The following is a 24,230-nucleotide window of genomic DNA, read 5'->3' on the forward strand; positions in this document are numbered from 1 at the left end:
AGTGTTTTTTTCAGACACTGCAGAATCTTGACACAGGCAAGTTGAATGGAGTCATGGAAACATTCATAAACTGCTAGTGGAGAAAATGTGATGGTGAGGAATTTTTGTATGTGCAATTGAAGGAAGGCTTCTTAACTTGCTCACATTTAAATTGTGGCCTGTGAAATCTTGAAGAATCCAGGGAGAAGCTGGTCATGCAGTCACATCAGGTTGTTCTGCCATACCAATATGTGGGTGAGGTTTATAGGTCAAACACAGGTCATTCAGTTGATTTGTTAATATTGTCAGAGGAGATGGGTAAAATACAAACTGCATATTGGGTGTCTGTTGAGAAAAACCTTTCGTGTGGTGGCTGCATTACTTATCTTACTTATAAAACAATGACAGTAACAGATGTCAAATTCTTTTAAATGCTCTTAAAAATTCTACAGTAGCCATAGAGGTGCTAGAAACAGCCACCTTAGCTTGAAGAAAATCTTTCACTAGCAAAAAAGTGCAACTGACATCTCAAACGATTAATACTGTGCTGTTAGTCTGGATTTCACATTACTTAAAATTTTACATCCAGTGAATTGTCTGCAATTTATTCTGGCACACTCAGAAAGACAATAATTTTCATTCAAAAAGCTTGCTGCCAGATTCAGTCTTAGTTGTACCAACATACAAATTTGGTATAACTATTGCAAATCTTTTCACCAAAAGGCTTTACTGAAGGAAAACCTGTGTTTGACTCAGAAAACAGTGGCAGTCAGCTTTTCAGCATAGCCATGAAGACTTGATGGAAGATGTACTTTTTTTCACTATATACTATTGCAGTAGTCGGTCACATAATGCTAATCTTCAAAGCTCTATGTGGAATTGTCATGACCTGCTGTGAGACAGCCCATAATATGAGATGGATGTAATACCACAGTAAGACTTCCATAAGAACCTTGGAATTTAAGGCCTGTGTGTCCCTTTCACATAAAAGACCTACCCTGGTAACTGCAACTTATTATCCAAAAAGAGAAAGTTGACAATAGACCTTAAATTTCACTTGGAAGCTGCCAAAACTCCCTTTATTTGAAACATCTTGGCATAAGAGGGGGAGGTGAAGGGGACGTTTCCTATGGACTTCAAGAGGAATCACATGCTCATGGTTGCATTTTTGAATCTGTCTTGGAGCTTGATGAAATGACTGCACATCACATAAAATTACAAAGCTTTAAAATAGCCTAGTCTGTTTTTACTCTAATGTCTACTTTTGGAGAGGTAAACACTATAATTTGATTTTTAATGAAGGAAATTAATTTCTATTTTAGGATTTATATTCAATGTCATTGTAAGTTATTCCTTTAATGGCAAGGATTTATTTAATCTCAAAAGTATATTCTAAAAAATTAATATTACTCAGCTTCCAATCTCTAGAAGTTCAGAATGCATGGACAGCATCTTTCCTGTTTGCCGTGTTGTTTCTCCTTAAACGCAGAAGAGTACAGTAGATGGGGATTTGACACTGTGCTCATAACAATGTAAAAATAACTTCAGGACAGATGGGCATGTTTGAAAGATTCAGAGCTTCTAAGTTTAATGCTAACATGGAAGCATCTGTGCCAGCTACAAAACGTCAGTCTTCACTTACATGACTTTTGGAAGATGAAGCATTTCTAATGTATTTATATACCATTCAGCTGATCTTGTAGAAGATGATGAGATAATTAGTCTTGGGGTTTTGAAGTCTTCTGTAAAATGTTTATTTGTTACAATGGTGTGTGATTTTGTTCTTTCACCTATTCAGTTTTATATTATCTGTAATCACTTTATTTTTCATGTTGCTTTGGATACTTTTTTCTTATGTATTTATAAATGTCAGAAGAGGGAAAGTTCCTTATTCTTAAAGCATGTCTATCCTTCTGTGTTCATGGCCTCTTTTTTTAACAGTGGAAAGAAGCATGTTGGATTTTCCCCAGCACGTCTCCCCTGACAAAGAGATACGCTTAGCAAGTACAGAAGCTGACAAAAAACTGTCAAATTTTGATGTGGAGATGAGCATGAGAGAAGACGTGTTTCAGAAGATTGTTTATTTACAGGTAGATAACAGTAGGGCTGCATAAGTTGTGAATGTATCCAAATTTATCTAAAATTAATTAGTATGCACAATGCTTTTCAAGATGACTTTGTTTCCTCTCTGTCTATGCCACTCAAATCTTTCCAGTGGGATACTGTTATACAACAGAAAACAGTGTATCATGCTGTTCCTACTCTTTGCCTCTTATATCTAGATCCGTGTATCCTTCTCTCTCCATTGCAATAGCTTTGACTTTTGTCTAGTCTTCCAAAGAACTGATACAATGAATCTAAACTAAAAGAAGGAAGCCTATTAGGAAAGATTTTTTTTTTTGTATTCTACTGCCTGAGCTTGTTCCTAATGGGAAAGAAGAGAAGAGGCAATATAGCAGTGTACTTACATTGGCTTATACTGCTTTTGAATTTGTGACTGAAATTCTGCTTTATTGAAAAAGTTGAGAATGTTAAATTTCAAAGTTATTTTAAGTTATGAAGGTTAATGAGAACATATAAATGAGATTGACCTCTGAAATTAGCATTTTTGTTCAGCTAATTATAGACAAACATTGTATCCTCTTCTTCATCTATTTCTTCAGCCACAAAATAAAGCTACGTTAAAAGATGCATTTGCTGTTCAACTAGTTTCTATCCCTTTTGTGTTTCTGTTTAGCTTGTATTTTAATTGAGCACCTATAGGTATCTCATATTCTTCATTTTTACTGTTTATTTTGTAGCTCAAACAGAAAGAATATTTGGTTTTGTTCCAATATGTCTGGTGATGTTAAGTAATAATTTTCTTAAAAGTGCAATAATGCAAGAAAACTATCCAATGTGATACAAAAAAAAAAATTATTTTCTATGGTTTAGATGTGAATTTTTCCTCTCAACCCCATCTTCTTAGAATGCTCATAAGATGTCAGAGCCCTGTTTCTTGGAGTCACCATTTGTGGTTTTTGCATGTTTGACTGGGAATCAGAATAATGCTTGTAGAACCATACTAAAGTGCCTTCCATTACCATTGTCTTCTTTTGCTGTGTTTTCCAGGGAAATTTTCAAGTGTTCTCCTCTAGCTGGGTATTCTTGTTACATATTTGTGGATGTATATAATAACCCCATTTGGAGTATGTTCTGTTGTGTGTTGGCAGATAGTGCCTTGTGTTTTTTCCCTGTGTTACTTTATATTGATTTTTTTTCTTCTTCCCCTGCTTTGTTGCTAGTAATTAAATGGTTTGATTTGTATGTATTATCTACTGTGGTTTTCCCCATCCTCCACTACAGAATACACAGATACACTGAGGATTAATCTAACACATCTGCATATCTATTTTTAATATACAGGACTATCTGACAGGAGGTAGTGAAAACTGCCTTTATTCACTACTATTACTTTATTAATTTTTTTTTAAATTTGGTGTTTTCCTATTTAATTTTCCCTTGCAGCTATCTTTGATCTTTATAACAGAACTTTTGCCTCAGTCTTCATTTAAGTTTTTAGAAAGTTTTCTGAACTGCAGCATACAAGCATGTTTTAGTATTATTCTGCCAGAAATGCAACTTTTGGATATATATCCACTTCTAATAACTGTGAAAGTAGTAATAGTTTTGCTGTCAAAGAAATGTGAAATTTCCAGTAGTGCCAGACTGTTCAAATACTGCTATTTCCAAATCATAAAGTTCTTGTTAATTTTTGCTAAATTTCTAATGCCTCCTGCTGTTAGAAACTCTTAGTTAAAAAGTCAGGCTCCAGGAACACATGAAAAAAGAACTTCCACAAGCAGAATTCAGATTTCGGCTGAATTCAAAAAAGCAGTAAACAGTTGGATTAAATCAGGTTTTTCATGGCCTCACTGGGGATTTAATAATTCAGGTAGATTAATTCAGTTTCATGGTCCTTCATGGGACCAGATTAAAATGGAGTGAGGAGAATGAGGGCCCTCACACTTCCATGTTATTTATAACACAGCATACGAAGAGATGAGCAAATCTGCTTGACCATAGTGACATGCAGAATGCTTTAGCTCCCCTTAATGGGGACTAAACTTTTCTGAATTTACCATACTATTCTTTCTAAATGACGCTTAATTTAAGAGCTATTGATGGAGGAAAATGATTGAGGTTTTTACATTTAATTTAAGAAAATATTAAAATAATGTAGTCACTTTCTTTTCCCCACACATTAAGGAGAAAAAATTCTGTATAATATTATGTTGTCCAATATGCTCCCTATCTTATTCTTTGCAAAACTTGTATTTTGAGGTTTGAGACCTAGAATAAAGGTGAATTTGGTAGTGAAACTATAATTTTAAATTTTGTTATTCCTAACATGTGCACGTGCTGACTAGTAGAGGCATGCTTAAGAATGTTGCCAGTCTTCTCTACCCTCTGGAAATAGCCTGATAGAAAAAGCTGCTTCAGGTTTTGTTCATGGAATTTTAAGTGGGTTTTATTTCTTCCTCTGTCTGAAGGTTTCTTTCTGGAGTGAAGTAGCAAGGTTCTCCAAAACAAGTGTGAAATGGTATATAAAATAATCAACCATAACAATTCTAAAAGTTCTAGAAGTTCCAAAATTTTGTGTGTGTAGTATATTCAGGATGATGGTCCTTGTGGGTCCCTTTCAACTCAGAATTTTCTGTGATACTGTTTTATTTTTGTCACTGACAGTGTAGTTCTGGAGAAAACAAATACACTCAAATTTTATGCCATCTGATATTCTTAAGTGACACTTCTAATCTTTTGGGGGTTTTTTTGCAATCCCTCTGACTTTTCAGGTACAGTGTTATCTTATAGCACTGATTTTCTTCAACTATGTAAAAGAAAGCTATCCCTACAAAAAAAGCTTAAGTGCACTTTACTGTAAGCTAAAAGGGCTTGCCATTAGGAGAGCATTAAAATGTGCTGAGGCACTTGGTAAAAGATTATTATTTAAAAAAACATTCTACATGAATATAAGAATACTATTGTGTGAGATAACTGTTTTGGGAAAGTTCTTCGCATTAAAATCCAGGATGTTCCCTATAGTCTTCTAAAGAACAACTCTGTTCCAACCCTTCTAATGCTTCTAATGCTAAGAGTGTGTTAAAAATTCAATTATTCTATACTGTCATTTCAGCAAACATGTGATCTTGAAAATGTAAAGCCTGAAACAAAGCGCTATCTAGAGAAATCTGTTCAAGTGGGGAGAAGAAATGGACTCCATCTTCCTAAAGAAGTGCAGAAAGTAAATATGGACTATTTCTTTATAAAGCAAAGGTTACAAACTTATGAAGTGATAAATTTATGATTGATTTGCTGTACTAAATGTATATTTGAACTTCATGCTTTTGGACCTGCTGAATTACTGCTCTAATCTTACCTGTTCTTACTTCCGGATCCATTCTTTAAACTTTTTAGGTTTAAAGGTTTTTAAACTAATCTGATAGACACCCAGGATACACAGTAAATAAAGTCTGCATCACCTCATAGGCCTGAAACCTAGCTGAAAACATTTTATTATATATTATGATTATAGAGAATGCGTAAATTAGATTCCTAGGGAAGAGACCTCAAAAAATGTTACTAGGAAGTCTGCACTTCTATTCAAAAGTATGTATAACTGTTGCAAACACACAGCTACACTAGTTTCAGTTAATTTATGTTGTACAATGTGTCCAAGATTTTAACATTTCGTCTGGAAAAAAAAATATAAAGTAGGTTAGAGGGGAAAACAAGCTGCTCTGGAAACTTTCCTTCATTAAGGGAGAACTGACTTAGAAAGCAATTGTAACTTCAGAAAATCAGGAAGTAAAATTGTCAGCATCTGAGATGCTGTGCCATCCCACCCTTAATGGGAAGGGAGCACCCAAAATCCATCTAGATGCTTGTGGTTCAAAGGAGCAACAAAATTAGAGGGTCTGCAAAAACTTACAAATTTTTATTAGTAAATTATATACTTGGTGTGGAAATTGGTAAGTTAGTCCCTGACCTAGCATAAGCACATGGGAGTGGGTTTTGGATAAAAGGTATAGAGTGAAAGGAAAAAGACAGAGGTATAAATTAATTAAAGAGGGGGAAAGAGAAAGAGACATCACCATTCATGCCTCCAGCATCAATACAGCTGCCTAGATGTCCAGAGTTCTGGGAGCACCACCTGGGCCTGGATGGGGAGAAGCTTTTTTATAAACTGTTTTATAGAGAGGCTTTCCTTGCCCTGGAGAAAAGTTTGCACTTTCTATGTAAATTAGTCATCATGCACAGTCTGTTCTTTACACTGTTCTGGAAATGGGTCAGAAGGCTTTGGAGGCCTTTGGTGGTCTCGTTCCCCCCCTCTACATTCCAGACCTATTGCTCAACCTCATTTCTCTGTTTGTGCTGTTCTGAGTTGTGCTTATCTCCAGGAAGTAGATCAAAGACCTTTGTCCCAGAAAAGTGCTGTCCTGCCTCTGTATGGCCCCTTGTCCAGTCACATCTTGTTCTTTCTCACAGTGTGTTATTGCCAGCAGTCCTTGGCTGTTATTACCTACAGTCCTTGGCTGGTGCCATGGCCACCCTGCTACTGGTGTTTGAGACAAACACACTAGCCCTTATCTTGTGGTATTCTACAGATGCCAACATCGTTATCTTCAAACTCGGAGTGATATTTCTGAGTATATTATGACCTTTATTTCAGACTGTTGAATAGACTTTATCCTTTGTAGAAAGCAATCGATCTTCATCCACATCCTTCTGCTAGTGAGAGCAGTTTGATATGTATTTTCATGTAAAGGTATTTTTCTGTAAAGATATTTTTAAATTCCTTAAGGGACAATAGTTGAATTATATTTAGTTTTTTATTTGATGTGCATTCTCTTACTGATAACTACTATGTTTATTTTAACTTGACAAGAACATGTAGAAACTTGCTATGAGATATATTAGAAAATGCTTCAGAAATATGACCATCAAGGTTTAAAAATAGGTTTTGGAATGGCTATGTTGTTGTGAGAGGAGCTCTTCTTTCTGTCATACCATACCTGTAAGATTCCAAAATAGTGTTTTTGAGTAGACTGCATGCTTTTTTACTCTCTTCATTCTCATCGATTTCGATAGATAATTTTACACCTAAAATTGTAATTTAGCTGTTCAAATAAAAGAAAATAGTTTCATGATAGCACATGAAAATGCTGGGTGAATGTGTTTAATCTCTTTAATGCTCTCTAAGATGAGTTTAAAATATGGGAGCGGTAGCCCCTGACCAAAATATTGCTCTGAACCAAAACAAACATAAAAGGAAGACTGACAGGGTGTGAAGTATGATGCTACCTGCAGTGTGTTATTTGCTCAGTCCTGGTATTTACTGTTGGTTAGTAGAGAGCCTATCTGAAAAAAATGAAATATTATTCATGTGGACGATAAAAATTGCCAGCTTGGTTTTTGTTTTTCCACTAAGTTCAGTTTATACCCAATACAGGAAATAAAGACAATGAAGAAAAAATTGAACGAGCTGTGTATAGACTTTAACAAAAACCTGAATGAGGAAAACACATTCCTTGTATTTTCTAAGGAAGAACTTGGTGAGTAGGATGCTTGCTGTTTCAGTTTTGTTGGAGTAACTGTTTTTTATTCCATGTGTGATGGTTAGATCAAGTGAAATTCTGACTGTTTCCCAGTCTTTTCTGTTTCCTTTTTAGTCCTTCTCCAGAATCAATTCAGAGTTATCTTTTCCAGGTGTTCATGATGTCTTCATACATTTCTGCTTCCTGAGGTTTTTGCCTTGCATCAAGTTAGAATGTTGCTCCTACTTTCTTTAGCATAACTTTACTCTGTCCCTTTTCTCAGTCATCATCAAGCAATTCCCTGTGTAATTATTGGAAAAGCTTTTTTAGTGCTACAGTAAAGTTTAACTAATTCAGTAATTTAAACCAAGCTAGAGATTTCATGTGAGAGGGAATTGAGGGATTCATTATCTGAAGGGCATTACAGAAAATGTGCTCAGATTTTTTAATGTTATTCAGCTTTTATCTGGTGGCCTTACATGTATTTCTCTTCTGCTCTCAGGTGTTTCCAGTTTTTTTTTTAGCTTGGTTGAATTTGAAAAAGTTTTAACAAATAGTTGTAAAAAGGGAGGTATATTTCTGTGGAGATTTCTGATGTCAAAGTAGATTGCAGCAAAACAAATGCAACAGACTCACAAAAACAGGGGGAACAGATAATTTCAGTAAACATTGTTTATTAAATTGTCTTCTATAGATGGCCTTCCTGATGACTTTATTAACAGTTTAGAAAAGACTGAGAAAGACAAATATAAAGTTACCTTAAAGTATCCCCACTATTTTCCTGTTATGAAGAAGTGTTGCATTTCAGAAACCAGGAGAGTAATGGAGTCTGCCTTTAACTCAAGATGCAAAGAGGTATGTTGTGTACTGGCTGTTCTACAGTGCAGTGACAGAGTTGAAAAATGGAGCTAAACATTCAAATGCTATGTTTGAGTTTTGCACATTGTAGAGTATTTTGAAATCAAAACTTAGCAGCACAATCTTTAAGAGTGCCTTGCTCCAATTTATTCTGATGTCCTGAGACCTTAGGAGATGATTACTTGCCTCTGTGTGTGTGTATTTGTATGTATCTTCATGTTCAAATGGTTCTGTAAATAGAAGTGAGATTTTGAACCTTTGTGAAATATCCCTACTGTGTTCTAAAGATGCTTACTGACACTTTTCTTTCTGAAAAGGATGTCTGATGGTGGCTTCTGCAGCCCTTTGGGATTCTTTGGAATAGAGTTATTTAAGCACATGTTTTAATTATAAATACAGATGATTAAATGTTAAATTAACAGATTGCATATGTGCACAACTAGACAGGTACAAAATAAAAAAAAAGCACTGAAAGGCAGAGGATATGTCATTCAGACAATTTTAACAACCATGCATTAGAGAGCAATAGCAGAGTTGAGCTTTGTGTTTGAAATGCTTGGAAATATGATGAATACAAGATAGATAAAATGGCACCAGGAACTCAACACACTTAAAGAGATTTAATGATAAAACAGTGTGACAGTTTTAGAATCTAGTGTTTAGGTTTTTTTTCCCTGACAAATCTTACTTTTCCAGAACTAGAGGTTTACACAGTTATGTTTTCAGGTTCTTGAGGATTCTTCAGCACATTAGATCAATGTCTGGGGTTTCCTGTTTCAGATCTTTCTCTGACTACTATTGTTAGAGTTGCAAAAGAGGAAAATTTGCAAACTAGCTTCGAATGTTGGCATAATAGATTAGCAGTCTGTCTTCATCACTAACAAGCAATTAAGCCTGGTGTCAGCAATTTCCTTCTTGTCTTTCACATGTAAATGATTGATAAAGGAAATCAACTCTTCACAACCTAAAAGAAAATGCTGTATGTTTTGATTAATTAAAAAAGATAATTTGTTATAATAAGGAGTGTAATGAATGAGGTCAACTAGAAAACCAGCTACCTGCAAACACTGAGAAAAAATATTCCAGGAATGTAGCTAAACTTAGGTTATTTTATATTTTAATATGAAAATGATATAATTGTTTCCTTAACATGTGATTTCTGGTTTCATTTTACAAATTTGCCTGCTTTCTTTTTTAGGAGAACACAAAAATTCTGCAGCAGTTGCTCCCACTAAGGGCAAAAGTAGCAGAGCTTCTTGGTTATAATACACATGCCAACTTTGTCCTGGAGGTAAACACTGCCAAGAGCACGGATAACGTAACAAACTTCTTAGGTTTGTTCATATCTATAAGTAATACTTGTATATTTAATGTACTAACATGTCCCTGCAGCCAAGATGAATTGAAATACATAACTGGGTCACACTTTCCATGAGGTTTAGCCAGAGGCTGCCTCTATTCTGGCATGTATATTTTTTAGATCACAGCTGTACAAATGAAGTTGTTCCAAATCAGGAAGCACAAGGCAAATTCTGAGAATAACTGCTTTGTGACAGCCAGTAAAAGCAAGTGGTGAAGCTTTTCTCTGCCCCAAAATGCAGTTAAAACTAGGTAATGTGCAGCTTAAGTAATTTTATCTGTTCAGGAGGCAGCATCAGAATTGCAGCTTTTCGTTCCAAATTTTCTGTGCATTTGTAGCCTTGGTGCTTTTTTCTGATACAGCTGCATCGAGTATAACAAAACTTTACTTTATCAGATGATGCAGCTTCTGTGAGCTGAATTTAAAAATTGTATCTGGAGTGATGAATTAAATCTGGAATTCAAAAGCCCTGTAATGGAATTTGATCTGAAAATCAAGGTATCTTGAAAACTTTAAACATAGCAGTTTATGAATGAGTTTAGAATCATCCTGTTGATGTCAGTGGACTCTTAGATGTAGAGCTAACCTCTGCTTTCTGGTAGCTCCACTGACTAGTATGTGTTCCTTTATTACTGTGTCCTAACACGACTTAGAAATGTATATTGATGTATCATACAAGTAACGTCCCAAATAAATTAGTACAAAAATAAGGTATGTTTGCTGGTAGTGGGAGTTCTGTGTTTATGCTTCAGTAAAGACGTTTAAATGTTCCTCTTTCTAAACCCATAATTCTGTTGCATTTCTCCTGAAATGCTCCTTCATGAGATCAGATCCATATTTGGCAATGCCAGTTTCAGTATACTTGACAAGTAAAAAATACTTGTTTTTGATTTATTATTAAATGTCAGGATTTTTAAATGTACTTGAAGTATTTTAGACTTTTTTGTCCATTATATTATTGTAATATTGTGTTCTTTCATTTATTTTGAAGCTGGCACACATAAGTTGGCAGCTGTTTTTTACATTATGAGATCAGATACTTTTCATAACTTTTTCTTTTCATAAACATCATGCTTCATGGTAATCTCACAGAGGGAGAATAGGCATCAAATTAATTGTCACTTTTTGTTTAGTTCTTTTGATATATCCTCAGCTACAAGCACGAATGTATGTCTTGCTCTACTGTTTTCCTATCCATGTTTAAATCAAATGTTCATAAGCTGATCTTACATCTAGGAAGAAGAGCATTCTTTCCTATGACGTATTCTGAATTTAGCAAAGTACAAGCTGCAAACAGTATTTCAATCCTATAAATGCATTTAGTGCATTACAGCCTTCCTAGAAACAGAAGTGGCAATTCCTAAATTTTACACTACATATCGGCAATGAATATTAATGTGAATTTTTAATGAATAAAAAAGTTTCTGATAAACCAGAAATACTTCCAAGGGAATAAGTACATAATGTACTGTATGGAAGTGTCAGTAAGCTTAAATATTTTATATTCAATATGTTTGCTTCATGGTGCTATGATGCCATTGTCCAAGAAGAGGATATTGGAAAAAATTTGAATCATAGACTTTGATATCCAGAAGCTTTGCTAGTGGAGAAGCCAGCCATCATATAGGCAAGAATTATTGGTCTCTTGCGTTTTTATAGGACTTTTATAGCTAGAAGTATTGAATTTTGTGTTGCACTTCCTTCCAGTAACTAACAGTAGTTGTAGCCTTTGGTTGTTGCTGAAGAAATGTATAAGGAATACTGAAACTACATGAGGTAAAATCAAAGGATTTAAGCGTAAGTATCTAGCGTTACTTTTCATTTATGTATTATTTGAAAAAGTCTAAATTTACCGAAATCCTTCACACCCCTCCTAGGCCTACATGGAATGCTGTATCATTTATAGCATGTCTGCAATTAAGACTTCTTAGGACAAGAACACGGATGTCACTTGCTGTTGGTGAACGAATAGAAAACACCCACTTCTGGAGTATGTGCTTGAATCATTGAATGTATATGTAGGAATAGATAAGGAACATTGAAGCTGACTCCAAGGCAATCTTTCTTTCAGATGATTTGAGTAAAAAGCTAAAGCCTTTGGTTGAGGAAGAGAGACAATTCATTCTAGATCTGAAGAAGAAGGAATGTAAAGAAAGAAACTTTGATTATGACGGAAGAATCAACGCATGGGATCTTCATTATTACATGAGCAAAACTGAAGAGCTGAAGTACTCCATAGATCAAGAAAAACTGAAGGAATACTTCCCAATTGAGGCTGTTACAGAAGGCTTACTGAATATTTACCAGAAGCTGCTGGGACTTGAATTTGAGCAAATAGAAAGTGCTCATGTTTGGCATGACAGTGTTACTCTTTATACAGTAAAGGATAAATCAACAGGAGAAATGCTAGGACAGTTCTATTTAGATCTTTACCCCAGGTAATGAACTTAGTATTTTGCTTACTTGTTCAAAATGGGATTTTTCTTAATGGGTTTCTGCTTATTTAGTTAAAATTAAATGCATTTGGAAAGAAATATTTGTTCCACTGACAAAATTAATACTGTGTTCATTAAGTTGTCCTCTGGACTGTGTTCAGATGTTTTTTTTTTTTCACTTTTTTTAAGTACTTCCGTATTTCTTGCTTATATTCATTTTATAAAGCACTGCTACTTTGTTCATATTTTTGGTAGTACTGCTCTCTAGTCAGTTGTCCATAATTTTTTGCAACTGAGAACTTTTCTTTCTAGTTTACAACTGGGTTTTAATTTTCATTTCTATTGAAGTGTTACTGCAGCCTGCTCAGTATGTTTGTCTGCTAAGAGTTCCTAGTTTATCCCAGTTCCTTCCTCTTTACACATTGTGTATTTTCTACCTTTTTGTCTAGACTGCTAAATTAAGTAGATCAATATCAAGAATAGATTCCTGTTGAGCACACATTCAGATTTACTTCCATGTTGATCTCTGTAGTTCTCTAGCTGTTTTTGTAGTATTATTTGTGTTTTGTCAAAGATTAGGAGACTAGACTGGTTTGATAGGATTTATTCTGAGCTAGTCCTTTTTGGCTATTTGTAACTGGTTTTTTTTTTTTTTTTTTTTTTTTTTTTTGCTTTGGCATAGGGTTTTTTAGATTAGTATTTAGCATTTTATAAACTTGCTGCCATTCTTTTTTAATATAAGTTGATTTAAGGTTTTCTGGCCTAAGAAGATTAGGTTGCTCAATATATATAGTAGTACAAAAATTGTTCTTTTTTTTTATGGTAACATACGTGTCTCCTTCACCTTTTCACCTGCTTCCACTTTATGTATATCATGCAAATTGTTGAAGGTATGTGTCAGTAAGACTCCTCTGACTTAATCTGAGTAGTTAACTGAGTAGTTTAGGGCACAATTTTCAAAATAGCTTTCCTTTAAACTCTTGCATCACAATGAAAATGAAGTGTACTGTCTCCTGTAATTAAAAAAAAAAAGTTGCATCAGAGAACATAACCTAGTTCTTCCTGTTCAGTAGCAGTTTAAAACACAGCTGACATCTGAAGTATATAATATTTTCAGCATTTCAATAATAAAAAGATTTTTGTATATGCTGCTGCGAATTTTGAAATATTGCAATTTCAGTATGAGAGTTGAAGGGACTTTTTTTCCTCTTATGCTCTTAACTTATTGAGTCATTAAGAAGTCATTAAAAGATGTACATTTTTTGTGTAAAACTTTGTCTAGAGACACTGACAGATTGTCCCTGTTCTTGAATAAGCTTCATTCTGGTGAGCAGGCTTGTGGTTTGAAGACAGTGTCTGATATATTTTTTTATACAGAGAGGGAAAGTATGGGCATGCAGCCTGCTTTGGTCTCCAACCCAGCTGTCTTCTCTCTGATGGCAGCAGATTGATGTCCGTAGCTGCTCTGGTAACCAACTTCACAAAGCCAACATCGGATCATCCGTCATTGCTGCGACACGATGAAGTAAAGACTTACTTCCATGAATTTGGTCACGTAATGCATCAGATATGTGCACAGGTTAGTGATGTTTCTATTCCAGTGTAAGACATATTTCTTTCTCCACTGTCTCAAAGCAAGGTATAATTCAATTTTGGTTGTTTCTAATTTTAAGAAAGTACATAGGCAGAATTTTGGTTATTTTTTGAAGCATCAGGTTGGTTTTGGTTTTAATATTTATATAAAACTTCAGCAATAAATACACCTTCTTATGAAAAGCACAACATTTTTGTAGGAACAAGTACTTTTGCATTTGCATCATGCAGGAGTCTATTCACTCACCACAAGTACAGGTAAAGTGAAGAAGATGCTCAGTCATGGCTTTGTTCAGGCAGCTTTTCATTCCTTCTAGTTTTGTAGAGGTACAGTATTATGAAACAGGTTTTAGAAACAAAAAAGGTTGCTATACCTAGGAACGAAAATAATTTCTGAAGCTAGATGTCCTCCGGCATTTTGGCATTTAGTATTGTTGAGACCTGTCATTCTTGACATCATAAACATAAAATAGGTCTTGCCTAAGCTGTTTTATTTTTTTTCCTGTCTGAAAGTTTAGGTTTATTGCAGTGACCAGAAAGAACTGAAAGTAGTTTCAGATTTTCCATCAAGGTACCAATAAAGTTGTAAAATTTCTGTTTTCATTTTTACTTACATGCAAAATTGTTACTGCCAGATGATAAATTTATTATTAGCCTAATGAAAACTTTGTATTTCAGAAAGAGATGGTGTCAGTGTTCGCACACCAAAAAATTCACACAGTTATCTACAAATTCAGATTTTGTGTAGCACTTCCTTCCTCTTCTGTATAAACAAATACAAAATAATAAAGTCAAAGAAAAATGACCCACATTTGATTTTAATTCTTGACCATGATCCTAGAGACTGGGACTGCAGAATGAAGAAACAACAATTTCATCACAGAAATCTCACAGAAATCCACATATTAAATCAAGAGTTAATAAGTAGATAGACTTGCTTAGATATTTTTGAATCATCTTAAAGGTAAAAATACAATTATTATTTTATTGTCTTCACCCTCTGATAGGTGTTTCTGCTATCAGAAACCAAGGAATAAAACCTAGGCAATACAGAGGGTGTTTGTAAGTGTAACACATTGGCATTGGTATAAAACAGTACAACACTGACTGCAGCATTTTCACAGCCAGTGAGGATGTGCATTGGTGTTTTGGAGTCCTTTCAGGGCAGCCAAGCCAACAACTGCAAAGCATATGAACTTCTATTACTCTGAAACTGCACACAGATCAGAGAGACCTGCTTTCCAGTTGTCTCTTGCACTGCTCTGGCATTTTCCCTGTGTCCAGCTGCCATGCTCACCTCTCCTGTATTGTATGTAAATAGCTATTTGTATGTGTGCAAGCTTGCTAGTCTCGCATAAGAGCATCCTGTTGTCTGGAATTCATGTGTACAAAGCATTGTATTGCTTCATATGATGATTTCTTTAGGCATGTTAAGATTTGACAGTTAAATGCTATGGAAGGATGAGATTGGGCAGATTTGTGAGCTGTTGGTAAAGGTCTCATACTTTATGTAATATACTGGAAAAGTGAGATACTGTTAGAGAGTGAGATCAGGGCATGGAGGGAATTTGTTCATGCTCTTCAGGAAGGAAAACTCTTCAAGTAACTTGTACCAAATGTCTTGATGTTTGTGTAATATGCTTGGGTATGGGTAAATGAAGATATCTGAAGGCTACTTGCTTTTTGCTCTAGCTGCTTCCTTCACCATTTCTGCCCCGAAGCTGGTGCTTCCTACCTTTTCTTCAGAGTTGTTGTTCAGCAAGGATAGTAAGAAGGGCCAGCCTACAACTATGGATGTGAGTGGCCTACAAGAGTAGATCAAAGTTTTACTCCATTTGTGTTGTTCTTCTGAAGGCATGAGAGGAAGACACATGTGACACATGTACACAGATGTCAGTTCAAGGTTATTGTTCAAGGTCCTGTATTATGCATGCTTTTTCTGGTAACTCTGCAAGAAACTATGTTCCAAAGCCTGTAATCTTGTAAGGATCTATTTCCCAGTGGATGATGGACTGTAAGAATATCAAGAGGTCTTAGAGAACACAGCTGAGAATTCTTTTTCTTTAGCACTTGAAATGTTTTGTTAGTATATTGATGAGAAGGAAAAAAAAAATAAAATTGGGCTAGCAAGAGGAGGTAGACTTATTATAAGACAAGGATGGAATGATGGTAGGAAGGCTCTGCAGAGGGATCTGCACAGGCTGGATCATGGCTGAGGCCAGTGGTGTGAGGTTCAACAGGGCCCAGTGCTGGGTCCTGCCCTTGGGTCACAACAACCCCAGGCAGTGCCACAGGCTGGGACAGAGTGGCTGAAAGGACCTGGGGGTGCTGGTGCCAGCAGCTGAACATGAGCCAGGGTGTGCTCAGGTGGCCAAGAAGGCCAATGGCATCCTGGCCTGGATCAGCAATGGTGTGGGCAGCAGGAGCAGGGCAGGGATTGTCCCCCTGTCCTGGGCACTGCTGAGGCCACACCTCGAGTGCTGTGTCCAGTTCTGGGCATCTCAGTTCAGAAAGGACAATGAGGTGCTGAATTGAGTCCAGAGAAGAGCAACAGAACTGGTGAAAGATCTGGAGCACAAGTCCTGGGAGGAGTGGCTGAGGGAGCTCACGGTATTTAGCCTGGAGAAAATGAGGATCAGGGAGGACTCTATTGGACTTTACAGCTGCCTGAAAAGAGGTTGTTGCCAGATGGGGGCCAGCTTCATCTCCCAGGCAATCAATGACAGGACAAGAGGAAATGGCTCAAGTTGCACCTGAGAAGGTTTAGATTGGATATTAGTAATTTTTCTTTTTCTCTGAAAGAATTGTAAATCTTTGAAACGGTCTGCCCAGAGCAATGGTGGAGTCAACATCCCTGGAAGCATTCAAAAATGTATGGATATGGTACTTGAGGACATAGATTAACAGCTTAATGGTGAATATGGTGGTGATGCTGTGTTGGCGGTTGTACTTGATAATCTTAAAAGTATTCTCCAACCTTTTTTATGCTATGATTCTATGAGACCAAATAATTTCTGTGTATTTGAATGACTATCTTTCAAAGGTGACTTCTTTGAAACATTTTGATTTTGAGTATATTTTAATGAAGATTCTTTACTGTACAAACTTTTCTTCAAAATTGGTATTGGGAGAGATTCTTAAACATGAAGTTATTGCTGATAATAAATTTTTTTAGAAGTTCTAATGTGCTTGGCTTTCAGAAGAAAAATCCTTTTATCCAAGTGTCCGATTTGAAAACTTTTCATGGATAAGATTGCTAGGATTTATTTATTTCAGTCCATCTATTACTGGTTTAAAAATTGTCCTATATGTTAACTGCATATATTTAAAATGATAACGAATATGGCAAAGCTTAGTAGAATAAGCTGGTTAAGTAAATTCTGTGAGTCAGTGTAATAGACTGCAATACAATAAACTTTTAAAAGGGCATAATTGAAGTATATTATTTTACTTTGGGGTAATACAACAAAAATCTATAATAATTTACAAATTATCACAAGACAGCTTGAAAATATTTGTATTGCTGTCATAACCTAAAAAGTAAAAATCATAATACTAAAAAATTGAAGTACTGTTCTATACCAGTAGATAATGCAGTATATAACTAATGAGTACTCTACTTTATTCCTTGATAATAGTCTTATGACTGATTCTTTCCTCTTTTCTTTATATTTCATTTTAAAATTATTACTATTATTTTATTATTGGTCTGTTCAAATTATTCATTTTTTTGTGATTTCAATTTTTGACATCTGAAATGTTATATTTTAATTTAATTAATGGCTTTTTATTTTCTAGACTGATTTTGCAAGGTTTAGTGGAACTAATGTGGAAACAGACTTTGTAGAGGTACCTTCACAGATGTTTGAGAACTGGGTGTGGGAAAAAGAGCCACTACAGCAGATGTCAAGACATTATAAAGATGCAACCCATGTTGGAGACACTCTCCTGGAGAAACTTGCTGCTTCTAGACTTGCTAATACAGGTATTGTTCTGCCTTTTCTCCCCACAGTACATGTATAAAAGTATACAATTTTAAAAACTGACAAACATAACAAGCCTATGAAATTTCTTCTGTCTCTATACTTACCCCTGTCTTTCTGGGTTTATATGTGTGGTTGCCCCACTAAAAAAGGCTATGGTGACAGATAGAACTCTTTGCAGGAGCAGTAGCAGCTCTGATTTTCCAGGCCACCTACAGGACTAAAATACCTTTCCTCTCCATTTAAATTTTTTAGCTATAAGCTTTTTTTCATTTAAAATTGGTGGTGTGTGTGGTGGTAGAGGAGGGTGGTTTGGTGTGGTTTTTGGAGTGGTGTGGTTTTGTGGAATGCATAATCTTATATCTACTCCAGAACAGACACTGTGCAAGGCATAGTATACCTACATGTATCGTCTACATTTAATTTATATGCAACACTTAACAGATATAAAAGGTATTTGCAAATTCACTGAACAGACATAACATATTCCAGACAGCATTCCTGTAGACCTTATACCTATCTCCAAACTAAGATTGTAATCTCACACCATTACCTATCATGTCATTACTATTTATCACTCTCATCTCTTTATTCTTGTAATCAGAGTTTCGCATTTATGGTACCAGTTTGTCATTAAAGTACTCCTGTTTATTTCATACTGCTTTCCTATCCTGAACAGCAAGTCTTTGTCCTTGTGGCTTGCACAGACTATAGCTGAAGGAACATTTTGTCTGACTTGATTGTTCATATTTTGTATCTTCTTAAAAAAAGCTTAAATTAAACTTTGCTTTTAAAATATCTTGATCTATAAAGAAAGTAATACTCAAGAAGAGGGAGCTTAGTATGATAATTCCTTTATTGAAACTATGCTTCTCTACTCTTTGTAAGTGAAGTAATTCAGATGGACATGATGTAACTCCAAAATTCTAATAACTTTGTATGCATGTTGAGATCTTTGAAGGAAAGATGCAAATATAACTCCAGCTATTTTTATGCTGGTTAATTAAATGTTTTTTATTCAATTAGGCCTTCTAACCCTCCGTCAGATTGTTTTGAGCAAAGTTGACCAGGCACTGCATACAAAGCTGTCTGTTGATCCAGGAGATGAATATGCTAAGTACTGTATGGAGATTCTAGGAATTCCTGCCACCCCAGGTATGTCAGTAAGAATCTTTTATACAGCATGCCCAAATGGTTAAATCTAACATGCCTTTCTTTCTCAGTTATGCTTGGCATACATAAAATTGAGTTTTTATTATGGAATAATCTACTTTATGAAGCTGAAATAATTGTTTTAAATTTAGGATTATATTAGTGATCTCTTCTGAAGGAAGATTAAGGTAAATATAAAACTTAGCCATTTGCAGGGATATATTTTAGAGTGACATGATGTGAATTTCACTTTAGATGTCCTGTCACATCTGTGTTGGATGTACAGGTATCCTAAAATGGGAAATGGAGATTCCTTTGTTTTCAGCAGACTATATTCAATAATTTGAGGCATACTGAGACCTTTTATGCTAAATGTTAATTCCTTATTAATTTATAGCTGAATTACTGTATGCATCAAAGAAATAACTGTATTTTATTTCAGTAACTTCATGTTAATCTACTTTTCAAGGAACAAACATGCCAGCTACTTTTGGACATTTGGCAGGCGGTTATGATGGTCAATACTATGGATATCTGTGGAGTGAAGTGTTTTCCATGGATATCTTCTATAGCTGCTTTAAGCAAGAAGGAATAATGAATCCAAAGGTAGATGATGAATACTTTTTGATAAGCTCTTCTGTTGCACTTTATCTCTGAAACCACATTTTTTGCCATCATGATCCCTATGTATAACGTCTTAAGTACTACTGCTGTACCTGTCAAGTTCAGATCAACAACAAAAAAGGTGTAAAAGTAACTTTAAGAAACCATCTTAAAATTTCTAAGAGCACTTTTTATTTAATTTTTACATCACCATGTATTTTATACTGTTGTACTTTTGAGGCGTTGTGTTGTCTTGTCTGATGCCTTCCTGTGTAATTTTAGACTGAAAAACCATTCCTCCATTGCAAGGGCAGATGCATCTTCATCTGCTGTGAAACCTGTATGATAGTGGGTGCTCTGTTTCTTTTATATTTCCAATACATTCTGAGTACCTCAGCTATATGGTCCTTTTATTTAGTTGCTATTTACAAAACTGAATTATTTTGAGCTTTCTCTGTCACAACAGTGTAATGTGAAAGTTGTTTTGTCTTCAGTTTAAATCCTAGGTCCATTTTGAAGTCCAGATCATTAAGAGGTTCTAGATTTGCTGATTTTTTTTTTTTTTTTTTTTTTTTTTTCTAGATTTTATTTTTTCCCTAGAGTAACTCTCCAGCCTCCTCTACCTCCAGCAGAAAAAAAGGGTGATTAGTGTGGTTAGGAGTCCTGCCATTTCTAGCTATGTTTTTCAGAGATTATAGTATTAGACTTGACTTGAGGTGCTGCAGATGAGATAGATGAGTTCTATCATAGGAAAGACCTTTTAGGTTTCCTGGTCCCAAATCAAATCCAAGATGGATCCCGGTCATGAGTCTTTACACTTTCATAAGTTTTGATTCATTGACAAGTTTGGGTCAATAATCCAACCACAGCCCCAGGTTATGAAGTCTCATCCCCCTGGCTTGCTCCCTTTCCCTCGCCATTGTTTTTGCTTTTTGGGTACTGGATGTCCTTGATTCTCTAGCTAGGAAGGGATTGTTTTGTCTTAATTACCCTGAGAAGAGGCCTTACTAACACCTAACATGAAGTTTCAGAGTTATACAGTAAGTAGCAGAGATTCTGAAAAATATATAAGCTAAAACTTAAGGCATCATTTTAATTGTAACACTTCATGTGAATGCTGATATAACTTCGGGGATAGCTGTGATGACTTTTTCTCTCCCTCTTCAATACTGTCTTTTATTTAACCCAAATAAGCATGATAGCGTCCACAGAATGGGACAAACTATTTTTTATAAACAAATAGTAGATACCAGTATGTTTTTTGTAGTTACTTGTACTTTGTTATATCTAGAACTAGACTAGTCTTGAAAATAGCAGAGAAGAAAAATGGTTAAGGCATTATGACAAGGGCTTATAGAAATTTGGATTACTTTTTCCTTTTTGAATTAAACATCTCCCGTTTTGAGCAACAGTTATACAACCTAATTTCAGAGACTGAATGTATTAAAATTCCTCCACAATTAGCTATAACTTAAGTGGTACCCAAACTCCTCAATTATTGCATGTTATCTGAAGTAACTTCTTGTGTCCCTAGAATTGAGCAGTATTTTGGCTCTGAAGGGATAACAGCAGAGACTCAAGCCTACTCAAAAAGTACATGTAAACAACAGGGAACAGTGTATTAATTTGCTGCTGATGTTCATCAGACTAACAAAAATACTGAAATGTGACCAATGCTTCAGTTATTTTATTTAACTTGCTATTTATTTTTTATTTTAGATTTTTTCCAGCTGTAATTTGGACAATACAAATGGTAGTTCAATTAAATCACGGAAGCCCATTACTTAAAAACACCTTTGCTTGTTTTTACAGTCATGTCTTGGTTTGAAAGGCATCTGTCCCCCAAGGAAGGCAGAAACCTCCCTTGGAATGCAGAATATTACCTCCTTCCCTCCAAATTATTGTAAATTTGAAACTAAGGGGCTTTCAGGCCAAGATATGGGGAAAGGAGTAATAGTTCTTTGCTGGTATGTACATGTATAACAAGGCAGACAAACAACAAGGACCAAAACCCCAGAAAACCCAAGTGACGCTCTGCTTCCTCCCTGCAGTTTAATCCATTTCCTGTGGTGCAGTTCCAGGCATGGCCAGCAGGGGCGCTGCTGGCTCCTGGCCGGGCAGGGCGGGTGCGGTGATTCCCCTGCGCCTGCAGGGGGCGCTGTGGGGCGGCTCGGGCAGCACGCGGGAATGGTGGCGGGGCCCGGACAGGAGGGGTGGGTGGCAGCTGGTCCCGATTGCCAGGCTCCCGCTCAAAGGTGGCCCCTACAGGGACACCCCCATGTTGGCTCCAGCCTACCCGCAAACAATTCGGAAACAAAAAACCAAAAAATTAAGCAGACTTACAGTGCAGGTAAACCGCAGCAGACCAGGATCTTGGTGTTTAACGCATGGGAGTGGCTCCAGGTAGAGGTCCTGGGGGGAGCTGCTCCTGATGTTTCAGCAGTGCACGTGCCGGTTCCGAGCTCCAAGCGGTCAGGCAGCAGGGAAAATGGAAAATAGTTCCCTCCTCTCCCGAACCCAAAACTAGACTGACCAAAATCCCAGCCCCAAACCTCCCAGGCCCCCTCACCTTTTCGCTGTGCAGTCAGATGTAAACCGCCCCAGCCAGGGCCACTTCCGTGGAATGTTGTGACACCCAGCTCACTCTTTTGTTTTCTTGAATATTGGTAGTTATTGTTTCCTTGTAACATATGGGACAAAATTCCATGAGAGAAAGAAACAAAGGAAAAATCCTAACCCCCAACAAGTCATGAGGAAGCAGTGTGGTCTTGTTGCCTGGGGGAAGTGTATATGTGTATAAACACTTACTAGAAGGAAGAAAATTGTCTTCTTCAGTATCAGAAGCATTTGAGACTTGTGCACGCAAAATAACATTTTCTCATTTGTACTCATCTTTCAGAAGCCCATAATTCTCCAGATATATATGTTCCTTAAAATACAACTTCTTGTTAAGAAACTCCTCATTACTTGTTTTCTCAGAAATGTCATTAATTTTGAAGATTTTGAGGAGGTTGTGTTTTTATGCTTTATAGAATGTCTTCAGACAGATTGTGATTGTAGCTTCAAAATCAATGTAAAACCAAAAAAAAAAAAATAGATTCTTTAGAATTGGTCAAATTTCTGGTCTCTTAAGTTCTTCCAGCAGATCTAAATTATACTTGTGGTATATCCTGGTATATCCTAATTTGGAATTAGGAAAATCTGGAAGTAGAAAAGTTGTTTTATCCTGAATAGATTTTTATATATGCAACAAATACAGAAAAATGGGCCAGTGGGCAAGATAAGAAATACTAACATTCTGCTTTACCTTCTGTCAGGCTGGGATGAAATACAGAAACCTCATTTTGAAACCTGGAGGATCTTTGGATGGAATGGATATGCTACACAATTTCTTAGAGCGTAAACCAAATCAGAGAGCTTTCCTATTGAGTAAGGGATTACATGTTCAGTAATGTTCTGATTATTTTGTAATGGCATATAAGTATGGAAAGACTGGAAATGTCAGTGTATTTCACATTTTAACTGTGTATCACTCTAGGGAAACCGGGTCATTTTATGATGATTTTTTAAACTGTTTAAATAAAAATGTGACTTTTAAAACAAAATTTCATAGGCCTACAAAATTCAACACATCAGGGAAAAAAATTCTGAGATGTGCAGAAGCTGAGGAATTTGGATGGTAATTAAAAAAAATTGTTATGAAATAATACTAATTATTTAGTATTATTTAGGTTAATACTAATCAATATGAGGAGTTAATGCCATGTTTCTCTTATAAGAGATGCACTTAAATTATGTCTTGTGGATTAATTTTAAAACTGAAGGGGATAAAAAGAATACAACCAGCAATAAAAGAAACAGATTCATTCTTATTCTTTATTCTCTATTCTCTATTGTATTGATGACTCACCAGTGTCTATGATGGATAGGAAGTGTGTTTGATTTTGTCATTGTTTGAATTCAGTCCAGCTACCTGACAAATTTCAAGACTGAGAACCTGCCCCAGATACCTCTAGAGCAGAGATGTTTGTGTGATACTTTTAGAACTAATTCTGATACATGTTAAATTTTTGTACCATTTATATACTTACATAACATAATTAAAAAGGGAAAAATCAGCCAAAATCTGTGACTTTTTACTTATTCCACCACTCTTTCTATTGATGATCACAAATCAGGTCTTTGTTTTCCAGATTATATCAACACTAGTACTGAAATACTGTACTTGAGCAATTAAAATGGCTTCAGTTGGTTTCTTAAGTGTTTTGAGATACAAATAAGGAAGGGAGGTAATAAGATATCCCTGATGGGAATGATAAAAGCCAATTATAAGTCTTCCTGTTTCTTTCCAGCATGGCACAAAGAGATGCTACAAAAAGGTGCAAGAGATTTAATAATTTCAGCTGTGGGAATGTGAAAGTAATGGAGGAATTTTTCTGCAAAATCAGGAAAAATTAGTCTTACAAGACAACTCTACATCATCCAAATAAAGCTGTTAATCCAAATGCACTTTTCTTGTTTTAGGTACCATATCATACTGTGGTTTTACTATTACAGTTGATTGACTATCTGATACATTTTAGACATTTGAACCACAGTTGTAAATACGGTAGGGGTCTATAGTTTTTTGTTCAATAGTGAGATAAGAAAATATGCCTGGTCAACTCTAAAGACTTTTTTCAGCAAAAGA

At 35.7% G+C, this 24,230-nt stretch overlaps 1 protein-coding gene across 5 annotated transcripts in view; it reads left to right on the forward strand.

Annotated features, from left to right (window-relative positions):
- NLN (neurolysin) overlaps window positions 1-23,670 on the forward strand; it is a 36,237-nt gene extending 12,567 nt beyond the window's left edge. For 2 of the 5 annotated variants that reach the window (XM_056514452.1, XM_056514453.1), the window contains 11 exons: window positions 1,921-2,069; window positions 5,156-5,263; window positions 7,472-7,574; window positions 8,251-8,411; window positions 9,613-9,748; window positions 11,846-12,212; window positions 13,587-13,788; window positions 17,601-17,787; window positions 18,812-18,940; window positions 19,407-19,543; window positions 22,858-23,670. In XM_056514452.1, coding sequence (XP_056370427.1) covers window positions 1,921-2,069; window positions 5,156-5,263; window positions 7,472-7,574; window positions 8,251-8,411; window positions 9,613-9,748; window positions 11,846-12,212; window positions 13,587-13,788; window positions 17,601-17,787; window positions 18,812-18,940; window positions 19,407-19,543; window positions 22,858-22,992 — 1,814 coding nt within the window. In that variant the 3' untranslated portion in view covers window positions 22,993-23,670. Of the gene's footprint in view, window positions 1-1,920; window positions 2,070-5,155; window positions 5,264-7,471; window positions 7,575-8,250; window positions 8,412-9,612; window positions 9,749-11,845; window positions 12,213-13,586; window positions 13,789-17,600; window positions 17,788-18,811; window positions 18,941-19,406; window positions 19,544-20,122; window positions 20,194-22,857 lie in introns of all 5 variants that reach the window. The other 3 variants (XM_056514454.1, XM_056514455.1, XR_008842600.1) reach the window with 2 other exon arrangements.
- Window positions 23,671-24,230: the final 560 nt, after the last annotated feature.

This window comes from Oenanthe melanoleuca, chromosome Z (assembly GCF_029582105.1).
Source record: "Oenanthe melanoleuca isolate GR-GAL-2019-014 chromosome Z, OMel1.0, whole genome shotgun sequence".
NCBI lineage: Eukaryota > Metazoa > Chordata > Aves > Passeriformes > Muscicapidae > Oenanthe > Oenanthe melanoleuca.